This window comes from Rhinopithecus bieti, unplaced genomic scaffold (assembly GCF_001698545.2).
Source record: "Rhinopithecus bieti isolate Rb0 unplaced genomic scaffold, ASM169854v2 scaffold_75559, whole genome shotgun sequence".
Classification (NCBI taxonomy): Eukaryota; Metazoa; Chordata; class Mammalia; order Primates; family Cercopithecidae; genus Rhinopithecus; species Rhinopithecus bieti.
In genome coordinates this window covers 419,690-431,428 of record NW_016828162.1, presented here as the reverse complement: position 1 = coordinate 431,428, position 11,739 = coordinate 419,690, and the positions used below count along the sequence as shown (strand labels likewise).

The 11,739-nt window shown below is 56.8% G+C and overlaps 2 protein-coding genes across 11 annotated transcripts in view; one reads left to right on the top strand and one right to left on the bottom strand.

The window, feature by feature from the left end:
- SPHK2 (sphingosine kinase 2) overlaps nucleotides 1–9,228 on the top strand; it is an 11,509-nt gene extending 2,281 nt beyond the window's left edge. For 2 of the 10 annotated variants that reach the window (XM_017864316.1, XM_017864317.1), the window contains exons 3-8: nucleotides 2,330–2,381; nucleotides 4,722–5,193; nucleotides 6,516–6,665; nucleotides 6,799–6,893; nucleotides 6,986–7,101; nucleotides 7,517–9,228. In XM_017864316.1, the coding sequence (XP_017719805.1) occupies nucleotides 2,330–2,381; nucleotides 4,722–5,193; nucleotides 6,516–6,665; nucleotides 6,799–6,893; nucleotides 6,986–7,101; nucleotides 7,517–8,609 (1,978 nt within the window). In that variant the 3' untranslated portion in view covers nucleotides 8,610–9,228. The other 8 variants (XM_017864320.1, XM_017864321.1, XM_017864325.1 and 5 more) reach the window with 7 other exon arrangements.
- A 155-nt stretch (nucleotides 9,229–9,383) lies between these two features.
- DBP (D-box binding PAR bZIP transcription factor) overlaps nucleotides 9,384–11,739 on the bottom strand; it is an 8,946-nt gene continuing 6,590 nt past the window's right edge. The window contains exon 5 of the mRNA XM_017864330.1: nucleotides 9,384–9,875. Within this exon, the coding sequence (XP_017719819.1) occupies nucleotides 9,660–9,875 (216 nt within the window). The 3' untranslated portion in view covers nucleotides 9,384–9,659. The remainder of the gene's footprint in view (nucleotides 9,876–11,739) is intronic.

Sequence of the window (11,739 nt, the reverse complement as noted above, 5' to 3'; positions counted from 1 at the left end):
TTATTTTATTTTATTTTATTTTATTTTATTTTATTATTTTATTTTATTTTATTTTATGACGGAGTTTCGCTCTTGTTGCCCAGGCTGGAGTGCAATGGCACGATCTCGGCTCACTGCAACCTCCGCCTCCTGGGTTCAAGCACTTCTCCTGCCTCAACCTCCCAAGTAACTGGGATTACACGCATGCGCCGCCACGCCCAGCTACTTTTGTATTTTTCCTAGAGACGAGGTTTCTCCATGTTGGTCAGGCTGGTCTCAAACTCCTGACCTCAGGTGATACACCCGCCTCGGCCTCCCAAAGTGCTGGGATTACAGGCATGAGTCACTGCACCCGGCCAATTTTTTAATTTTTTCTAGAGACTGGGTCTCTGTTGCCTAGGCTGGTCTTGAACTCCTGGGCTCAAGGGATCCTCCCACCTCAGTCTCTCAAAGTGTTGAGCTTACAGGCATGAGCCACCGCGCCCAGCCCGGAAGCCCTTCTATAAGTGATCTCAGACCTTCTCTCCAGGCAGGTGTTGCAGTGGGATAATTCAGGAATCAGAGAGACCGAGGGGTTGAGGAGGATACTTATTATTTATTATTTAGGTGCACCAGCCCAGTCAGATTAACATCCAAACAAGACTGAGCCCCGAACGAAGAGTCAAGTTAGCTTTTAAGCATTTTGTGGGGCTGGGGGAGATCTGTGCACGGGGAAGCGTGTTAGAAAAGAGAGAAACAGAGTTATTCAATTGAGTCATACATTACATTATTTCTTGCATTTCAAGGAAAAACATGTTTTACGACTTGAGTTTATCCTGTCTAGTGATCTTGCAGCTGCACAGCTAGAGAAACAGGGTCTTCACAATGCCTGGGAAAGAGAGAGATAAGGCTCACTAGCCACAAACAGAAAAACAGGCAGTTAATTTTTAAAGGACTCGACCTGTTTCTCTTTCTCAGGGGGAACTGGTTTTTTACATACAACTGAGTTTTTGCTTACACATTCTTTAATTTCTTTTAATTCCTGTTTCAGTGTGAATAGCTTTCTTCCCACGTCCCAGACAGGACAGCTGAGGCCAAGAATTCAGGGGCTTCCCAGCAGTCACACAGCAAGTGTGTGTGGGCTGGAGGGTCCTTTCGCCTTTTCCTCCTCCCTGTCCTCTCATCTGTGTGACTTAGGCTCTGTGCTTGAATATCAGCCTCTTTACTCAGTGTCTCTGCCTTTCCTTCTCCCAGGACCCCAAGCTCAGTTGCTGTGCCCCCTGCCTCAGTCTTACTGGGTTTCTGTCCCCCTTTCTCTCTGTGTCATTCCTTGGCACATACTATCTGGTGCCATTGCTGCTGTGGGTTAGATGCTAGGTACATGATTTGGCAATAAGCAAACTTCTTCCTATATTTATCTTTTTCTTTTTTTTGAGACCGAGTCTTGCTCTGTCACCCAGGGTGCAGTGCAGTAGAACGACCTCGGCTCACTGTAACCTCCACCTCTTGGGTTCAAGCGATTCTCCTGCCTCAGCCTCCTGAGTAGCTGGGATTACAGGTGCATGCCACCACACCTGGCTAATTTTTATTTTAGTAAAGACGGGGTTTTGGCCCAGTGAGGTGGCTCACGCCTGTAATCCCAGCACTTTGGGAGGCCCAAGGCAGGCAGATCACGAGGGTCAGGAGATCAAGACCATCCTGGCTACACCGGTGAAACCCCATCTCTACTAAAAATATAAAAAATTACCGGGGCCGGTCGCGGGGTGGCTCAAGCCTGTAATCCAGCACTTTGGGAGGCCGAGACGGCGTGGATCCGAGGTCAGCGAGATCGAGACCATCCTGGCATAAACGGTGAAACCCGTCTCTACTAAAAATACCAAAACTAGCCGGGCGGAGGTGGGGGCGCCTGTAGTCCCAGCTATTGGGAGGCTGAGGCAGGAGAATGGAGTGAACCCGGGAGGGCGGAGCTTGCAGTGAGCTGAAGTCCGGCCCCACTGCAACTCAGCCGGGCGACAAGCGAGACCTTGTCTCAAAAAAAAAAAAAAAAATTAGCCGCGACGTGGTGGCATGTGCCTGTGCCTGTAGTCACAGCTACTCAGGAGGCTGAGGCAGAAGAATCGCTTGAACCACGGAGGCGGAGGTTGCAGTGAGCTGAGATTGCGCCACTGCACTCCAACCTGGTGACAGAGTCAGACTACATCTCAAAAAAAAAAAAAAAAAAAAAAAGAGACGGGGGTTTCACCATGTTGGACTCCTGACCTCGCAATCCACCCGCCTCAGCCTCCCAAAGTGCTGGGATTACACTTTCTAGCGAGCTCTGTCCTTGTCTCCTAATGCATATCTCTTTCTCTCTATGCAATTCTGTTTCTAGGTCTCTTGATATATACTTGCCTTTCTTTCACTTTCGCCATGTCTTTGCCTCGGTGAGTCTGGCAACATCTTAACTTTCTGTCCCAGTTCCTCCCAGCCCCTGGGCTTCCAATATTCTCTCCCTCCCTCACCTTTGACCTAGAGATACTGTCCCCATCTCTCTATGTCTCTGTCTTGCCATGTGACTGGGTCATTCACTGGGCAGATGTTTATCTCATGGCGCTTCCATTCTGGTTTGAGCCTGAGGTAAATAAGTCTGAATTAATGAGCCTCTCCTTCCCGGCTTCCATTCCACAAGTGTCTGTCTCCATCTGTCTCCGTGCCTGTCATTTTCAGGGTTTTCTTGTATTGGTATCCTTACCTTGCACATTCTCAATCCCACTGTTTTGGTCTCTTGTTTATATCTCTGCTTTTCTCTGGGTCTCTCTGACTCTGTAACTGTTCGAAAAGAAACGTATCCTTCACTTTCCCCACTCTCTCCTCCCAGCTCTCTTATTGCCTCATCCAGCCTCCTTGCTCTGTGTCTGGATCTCTGGGCCTTTGTTACGCGTGTTAGAGTCTCTGTCTTTGCAGCTAAAGACCTCCTCCCTCACGCCCCTTTCTTTTGTGAATTCAATGGATGGGACAGGCCCACTTTCCCTTAACAAAGATGGCGACAACGGCGCTGTCTATGGGGCCGCGACGTCGTCACCGCTGCTCGTCTGCCCTACCTACGATGGCGGCCAGTCTCCCGAAGCGCGAGGCCCCGCCCAGTTCTAGGCCTCTCCCGCGACCGGTCCCTGCGCCAAGCTCGCGAGCTGACTGGCTCCACCCCCCGCGCCCTCGTATTGGTGCGGCCCAGGCCGGCTGCACGGCCATTGGCTGTGCGGATGCACACCCTACCCCCACCCCTAGGTCTGATGGGGGCTGTTGGTGCTGACTTGCGGGGCCGCCTGGAGGAGGACCCGGCGTGTGAGGAGGGTGCGGGGGTCGGGGCAGGGACCGGAGTCTAGGGGACTGAGGGACCAAGAGGACGCAGGCCTGGGACTGGGGCACCGGGGTGGGAGATGGAAATGAAAAACGTGGGCCAGGACTGAACCCAGGCCTGGGACTAAGTTCTGGAAATAGGGTGCGGATGGCGGCTCAGAGGACCAGGGCCGGACACGCAGGCCTATGGATTAGGGACCAATGGATGGAGACCCAGGTCCAGGTCTCAGGGACCCAGGCCCAAGACTGGAGAACATCTAGGGCTCTATGCTTGAGCCTGATTTGAGGTTCCCATAATGGGGCCAGGGCAGGTTTAGGGGTGAGGCAGACATCCTGGACCGAGGGAGCCGCTGGGGGTAGGGGAGCAGATGTAGTTCCTAAGGGTGAGTCCACAGGCGGGGCGGGGAGCGGGTGTCCTGGCGCTCTGGGCCTGGGGAGTGTGAGGGGCAGAACTGGCAGGTGGCTGGGCGGGGCAGTGGGGAACAAAGGTGAGCGAAAAGAGGAAGAGGCAGAATCCGGGCAGAGGGCAGGGAGAGGGCCTGTGGGGAAGGGATCTCAGTCCTGCTCCCACCCGCTCCTGGAGAGCAGGCAGCCAGATACCCAGGTCAGTGCTCAGGGACCAGCTCTTGGCCCCTGCCCCTTGCAGGTGCTTGCATGTGGCTCCTCTCAGACCCCGCAGTCCCTCTGTCATATCCCTTCTCTCTAGCTGTCCCCATGCCTGCCTCCTACCCCTCCTATTTGCTCTCCCTTTCACTCTGTCTTGCCTTTCTGGTTGGGGTGAGAAAGTCTTACTCTCTTAAGTATCTTTCATCAGCCTGGCTTTCACCTCATTGACGTGTTTGTCTCCACTCAGTGTTTCTCTGGCTCTCAGACCGTATCTCTATTGCATCTGTGATTGTTTTGCTGCGGTTACCCTCTGCACCATGTGGTGGCAGGGGATGGAGGGGGTGTGCCTTTCAGTCTTTGCATGTCTGTTTCTGCATATTCCAATCCCACTATCCATTCCCCTTCCTGTGCCTTCTTTTCCCCCAAAGCCCGTTATCATCACCCAACCCCCTGTATATTTTAATCCTTTCTCTTGTTTATCTGTTCCTCTGAAGGCAAGGATCTGGGGCTGTTTTGTTTCCTGCTGTGTTTGCTAGGCCTAGCACCGTGACTGGCGCATAGAGGGTACTGAATACATACTGGAGAATAAATGATTGAATGTTTGCATGCCCGGGTCTCCGGCCCCCTCCAGGATGCTGGCCTTCCTGCCCAGCTGGCCTCTGTCCTGCATCCTCAAGGTCTGCCCGCACCTGTCAGAGCCTGTCTGTCTCTGCTGCTCCTGTCTCACCTGCCACTGCCCCTCATTGTCTCCTCCTGTCCACAGCCCCTGCCCCTGCCATGGGGTCCTGAACTCTTACTCCTTCTCTCCTCCCTTTCCACAGAGGCCGGAACAGGAGCTGACCGGGAGCTGGGGCCACGGGCCTAGGAGCACCCTGGTCAGGGCTAAGACCATGGCCCCACCCCCACCGCCACTGGCTGCCAGCACCCCGCTCCTCCATGGCGAGTTTGGCTCCTACCCAGCCCGAGGCCCACGCTTTGCCCTCACCCTCACGTCGCAGGCCCTGCACATACAGCGGCTGCGCCCCAAACCCGAAGCCAGGCCCCGGGGTGGCCTGGTCCCATTGGCCGAGGTCTCAGGCTGCTGCACCCTGCGAAGCCGTAGCCCCTCAGACTCAGCGGCCTACTTCTGCATCTACACCTACCCTCGGGGCCGGCGCGGGAGCCGGCGCAGAACCACCCGCACCTTCCGGACAGATGGGGCTGCCACCTACGAAGAGAACCGTGCCGAGGCCCAGCGCTGGGCCACCGCCCTCACCTGTCTGCTCCGAGGACTGCCGCTGCCCGGGGATGGGGGTGAGGCGCTGGGCAGCTGCTCTGTCCTGGGGCCACCTTGGTGTCTCTGCAGAATTTCCTCCATAGGCGGCTGTGTCTTTATTTTTCTGTGTCTGGGTGATGTATCTCTCTGGATCCATTAGAAGTGATACACGGGGATGGGCTACAGAAGGAACAAAAAGACAGAGGGCCGGGTGCGGGGGCTCACGCCTGTAATCCCAGCACTTTGGGAGGTTGAGGCGGGTGGATCACCTGAGGTCAGGAGTTTAAGACCAGCCTGGCTAACATGGTGAAACCCCGTTTCTACTAAAAATACAAAAAAGTAGCTGGGTGTGATGCCACGCACCCGTAATCCCAGCTCCAGGAGGGTGAGGCAGGAGAACTGCTTGAACTCAGGAGGCGGAGGTTGCAGTGAGCCGAGATCGCGCCATTGCACTCCAGCCTGGGCAACAAGAGCAAAACTCTGTCCCAAAAGAAAAAAAAAAAAAGGCACAGGCAGAGATCGGGTGCAGTGGCTCACGTCTATAATCCCAGCACTTTGGGAGGCCAAGGCAGGTGGATCACCTGAGGTCGGGAGTTTGAGACCAGCCTGGCCAACATGGCGAAACCGCGTCTTTACTAAAAATACAAAAATTAGCTGGGTGTGGTGACGGATACCTTTAATTTCAGCTATTTGGGAGGCTGAGGCAGGAGAATCACTTGAATCTGGGAGGCAGAGGTTACAGTGAACTGAGATCACACCATTGCACTCCAGCCTGGGCGACAAGAGCGAAAGTCTGTCACAAAAAATAGAACAAAAAGGCAGACAGAGAAGTGATTTACATCTGCTGTTCTCTTGCTAGATTTGTTCTGTCTCCTGCCCTCTTTCCCTTTGCATGGGTCTTGACCACAGATGAGTCACCCAGGCTGGTGAGAGCAGCAGCCTGAGACAGGACCAGGCACCACCCAGAGTGATGGGTGCCAACAGAGGTCTCCTAGGCTTCCCTGGAGTTCAGAGGTGGCATCTAATCCTGCCTGGGGCCCCTAAGGGCTGGAAGTAAACTGATCCTGGGTGATAGGTGTTTGGGGTGAGGAAAGTGGGAACCACAGCTCCAAACTAGAGCTCTTGTGCCCTCCTCCCTCAAGTGGGGACAAAGGGCATTTGGTTTCACACCTAAGCTCTGCCTTTGTCTCAGCACCTGGGTGGTGGGGCAGGGCTGCATACCTAGGCCTGGCCAGATAAGAGCCAGCAGGTTCCAGGTGCCAGCCCTCCACCAATTCTGTAGGGGGCTGTTTGAAGTGACTGTTTCCAAGGTGGGGGGCCTGGGTTGCTGGCCTCTGCAGACCCTAACCTGTCTCCACAGAGATCACCCCTGACCTGCTACCTCGGCCGCCCAGGTTGCTCCTGTTGGTCAATCCCTTTGGGGGGCGGGGCCTGGCCTGGCAGTGGTGTAAGAACTACGTGCTTCCCATGATCTCTGAAGCTGGGCTGTCCTTCAACCTCATCCAGACAGGTAAGGGCCAGTGAGAATGGGAGCTGGGGGCTGGGACAACTGAGTCCTAAGGGAGCAAAGTGGTGGGTGGGACTCCTGGGGCTATGGGGCTGGGCTGGGACAGCCTGCCTAACAGCCCGGTATCCCACTTCAGAACGACAGAACCACGCTCGGGAGCTGGTCCAGGGGCTGAGCCTGAGTGAGTGGGATGGCATCGTCACGGTCTCGGGAGACGGGCTGCTCCATGAGGTAGAGCAGGAGCACCCTGCCCCTAACCCTGGGCCCTGGGGCACTGCAGAGGCTGCCACCAGGACCCAGGCTTCTGGTCTCCCACCCTCCAGGTGCTGAACGGACTCCTAGATCGCCCTGACTGGGAGGAAGCTGTGAAGATGCCTGTGGGCATCCTCCCCTGTGGCTCGGGCAATGCGCTGGCCGGAGCAGTGAACCAGCGCGGGGGGTAGGTTGAGAACACCACCAAGGGAGGGATGAGGCCCTCCGGGGGTGATAGGGACCCCTATATTTCTCTCAGCCAAACCCACAGTCAGTCAAGTAAATCAGCCTGCCTGGTTCCCAGCTGTATCCCTAGTGCCTCACCCCCAGCTCCTGGACATTTGTGACTGCCTGGCTCCCAGCGGTATCCCTAGTGCCCAGAACTCCACCTGGCATGGGAGGCACTCAGTGAATTGTAGGGAGCAAATGAAAGAGATGACCGGGAACCTGGCCCCGTAAGGAATTGCCTAGAGGTGGCCCCACGGCTGTGGTGGGCCTGGGCCATGGCCTTCCTGGCCTCATTGCCACCTGCTTCCCTGCCTGTCTCTTTCCCCTACCCCTATTTGCTCCTTCTGTGTGTCTGTCCATCTCTGGCTGTGAAGATTTGAGCCAGCCCTGGGCCTCGAACTGCTGCTCAACTGCTCACTGTTGCTCTGCCGGGGTGGTGGCCACCCCCTGGACCTGCTCTCCGTGACGCTGGCCTCGGGCTCCCGCTGTTTCTCCTTCCTGTCTGTGGCCTGGGGCTTCGTGTCAGATGTGGATATCCAGAGCGAGCGCTTCAGGGCCTTGGGCAGTGCCCGCTTCACACTGGGCACAGTGCTGGGCCTCGCCACACTGCACACCTACCGCGGACGCCTCTCCTACCTCCCCGCCACTGTGGAACCCGCCTCGCCCACCCCTGCCCATAGCCTGCCCCGTGCCAAGTCGGAGCTGACCCTAACCCCAGACCCAGCCCCGCCCATGGCCCACTCACCCCTGCATCGTTCTGTGTCTGACCTGCCCCTGCCCCTGCCCCAACCTGCCCTGGCCTCGCCTGGCTCACCAGAACCCCTGCCCATCCTGTCCCTCAACGGTGGGGGCCCAGAGCTGGCTGGGGACTGGGGTGGGGCTGGGGATGTTCCGCTGTCCCCGGACCCACTGCTGTCTTCACCTCCTGGCTCTCCCAAGGCAGGTCTACACTCACCCGTCGCCGAGGGGGCCCCCGTAATTCCCCCATCTTCTGGGCTCCCAACGCCCACCCCTGATGCCCAGGTAGCGGCCTCCACCTGCGGCCTGCCCGACCACCTGCTGCCTCCACTGGGCACCCCACTGCCCCCAGACTGGGTGACGCTGGAGGGGGACTTTGTGCTCCTGTTGGCCATATCGCCCAGCCACCTAGGCGCTGACCTGGTGGCAGCTCCGCATGCGCGCTTCGACGACGGCCTGGTGCACCTGTGCTGGGTGCGTAGCGGCATCTCGCGGGCTGCGCTGCTACGCCTTTTCCTGGCCATGGAGCGTGGTAGCCAATTCAGCCTGGGCTGTCCGCAGCTGGGCTACGCCGCGGCCCGTGCCTTTCGCCTAGAGCCGCTCACGCCGCGCGGCGTGCTCACGGTGGACGGGGAGCAGGTGGAGTACGGGCCGCTACAGGCACAGATGCACCCCGGCCTCGGTACACTGCTCACCGGCCCGCCTGGCTGCCCAGGGCGGGAGCCCTGAAACTAAACAAGTTTGGAACCCGCCGGGGGCGGGGCCTACATTCCAATGGGGCGGAGCCTGAGTTAGGGGTGTGGCCTGGCTGCTAGAGTTGTGGTGGCAGCCCACAAGGGCAAGGGCCCTGGCCCAGTCTCAGGATTGCGCCCACCTTCATGGGACCAGACGTGATGCTGGAAAGTGGGCGTCGTCACGAGGGTAGTGCCTGATCAATGAGGGCGGGGCCTGGCGTCTGATCTCGGGTCGCCCTTAAGGGGCAGGGCTCAGTCCTGAAGCTAGCCACCTGCTCCTACCCGGCCAGGATGGCAGAGGGCGGAGCCTGTTTTACGCATCGCCCAATGACAGGACCTGGAATGTACTGGCTGGGGTAGGCCTCAGTGATTCGGCCGGTCAGGGCCCGCAGCCTCGCCCCATCCACTCCGGTGCCTCCATTTAGCTGGCCAATCAGCCCAGGAGGGGCAGGTTCCCCGGGGCCGGCGCTAGGATTTGCACTAATGTTCCTCCCCCCGCGGGTGGGGGTGGGGAAATTCATATCCCCTGTTCGTCTCATGCGCGTCCTCCGTCCCCAATCTAAAAAGCAATTGAAAAGGTCTATGCAATAAAGGCAGTCGCTTCCTTCCTCTCAGACCTTCTGCCCTTCCTCCATCCGACAGCCCGCGGGAGGACTCAAGACTCCAGCTCTTCCAGCAGCGCCTGCCCTCTATGGACGGCAGCCCGGAGCTGCCCACGGGCTGTAGCCAGTATGCCAGGGAGCTGCCCTCCTCTTCCACAACAGCTGGCTCTGGGGTTCTCAAGATTTATTCAGGATCGTGTTAACGGAGGCGGTGGGAGGATGGGGTCCCTGACGTGCCGGGGACACACAGAGGACCCTCCCCGCCCCCGCAAGGGAGGGGGGAGGTTCGCTTTTTCTTAAAAATATAAATGTATTTATCTGCATTATCACGTCCCTGGGGCACCCAGCTGGCCGGCCCGTGGGCCACAGGGCAGGGAGGGAACAAGGCGTTAAGTCTCAGCAAGGCGGAGGAGAGCTCCGCCAGGTGGGGATGTGGGGCAGCCTCACAGGGCCCCGTGTTGGGCCTGGTATCGAGACAGCACGGCGCGGTAGTGGGACAGCTCCTGGCGCACAGCCACCACTTCCTGCCGCAGCAGGGCGTTCTCCTTCTCCAGGAAGGCCGCCCGCACCGATATCTGGTTCTCCTTGAGCCGCCGGGCGTCCCGGGACCGCTTGGCTGCCTCGTTGTTCTTGTACCGCCGGCTCCAATATTTCTCGTCCTGGGGGAGGAGAGGGGAAGGGCACTGAGGTCCAGAGGGACCCAGGTCCCAGCGAGAGAGGACGGGAGCCACAGCAGCTGGGCCTAAACCATACCAGGTCTCTGCTGGGATAGGTACCCAAAGGTCTGCCTTTCTAGGGCCCTGGTTGCTAAGGAGATTGGGCCCCTAGCAACAGTAAAGGCACAAGATAGACCCCCACCCTTAAGCAACTCACTTTAAGTCTCCACTCTGCAAAGCAGGCCCCAGCCCTCCCCACATGATAAAGGGCCTGCAGTTAGCTCCTGCTTGCTAAGGATGCTTGTTCCCTAGCAACAAGGCCTTCATGGTCTGAGGGCTTCTCCCATTGAAAAGCACTGCCCTGCACATCGCCTTTCCAGATCCTGGTTGCTAAGGAAAGCTTGGTGCCCTGGTGATGGGGTTTGGTGTCCCATAAAATCCTCCCAGAGCTGGGGCCTTCTGACCTGGTTGCCAAGGCAACCTCATCCATCCTTGGGAAACAAAAGTGAGGTCTAAGTGGTTTCAATGGCTATGGCCAGTTTCTGACCTGCTGGCCTTGAACTGAGGCCAGAGAATAGCCTCCTCCCCACCAGGACCTGAGTGAGAGAAGAGCTGTCCCTTAGGAAAGGGGACTATCCTGAGACCTCCCCAGAGGATTATACCTGAAGTCCTCCCATCCTGGAATTTGGTTCCTAAGGAGGACTCCTCCTTAGTAACTAAGGACCACTGGGCTCAGAGAGATGCTCTCCACTCCACCATTTAATTAAAGCCCGGTTCCTGCTTGTGAGGGTAAATCCAGTCGCAAGCAACAGGGCCCTCTAGCAGGAGAAACAACTGGTGTAGATTTGACTTATAGACCGGTCCTAGCTGCTTCAAGTAGCTATGTCTTGCACAACGGTATGGCAAAGTCTTGTTTTTTGAGATGGAGTCTTGCTCTGTCACTCAGGCTGGAGTGCAGTGGCATGATCTTGGCTCACTGCAACCTCCACCTCCCAGGTTCAAACGATTCTCCTGCCTCAGCCTCCTGAGTAGCTGGGATTATGGGTGCCTGCTACCATGTCTGGCTAATTTTTTTTTCTTTTTTTTTTTTTTGAGATGGTGTCTCACTTTGTTGCCCAGGCTGGAATGCAATGGCACAATCTCAGTTCACTGCAAGCTCCGCCTCCACCATTCTCCTGCCTTAGCCTCCCGAGTAGCTGGGACTACAAATGTCCGCCACCATGCCTGGCTACTTTTTTTTATTTTAGTAGAGACAGGGTTTCACCATGTTAGCCAGGATGGTCTCGATCTCCTGACCTGGTGATCTGCCTGCCTCGGCCTCCCAAAGTGCTGGGATTACAGGCGTGAGCCACCACGCCTGGCCTGTTTGCTTTTGTTTTGAGATGGAGTCTTGCTCTATCACCAGGCTGGAGTGCAGTGGCACAATCTCGGCTCACTGCAACCTCTGTCTCCCAGGTTCAAGCGATTCTTCTACATCAGCCTTCCAAGTAGCTGGGACTACAGACACATACCACCATGCCCAGCTAATTTTTGTAGTTTTAGTGGAGACGGGGTTTCACCATATTGGCCAGGATGGTCTCCTGATCTCGTGATCCACCCGTCTCAGCCTCCCAAAGTGCTGGGATTACAGGCGTGAGACACTGCACCCGGAAAATGTTTGTACTTGTAGTAGAGGCGAGATTTCACCATGTTGGCCAGGCTGGTCTCAAATTCCTGACCTCAAGTGATCCACCCACCTTAGCCTCCCAAAGTGCTGGGATTACAAGGCGTGAGCCATCGCGCCTGGCCTGGAATGACAAAGTCTTGTAACAGAAGCCCAAGCAACTCTTGCTAGGGACGACTCTAGTAATCGCAAAAAAAAAAAAAA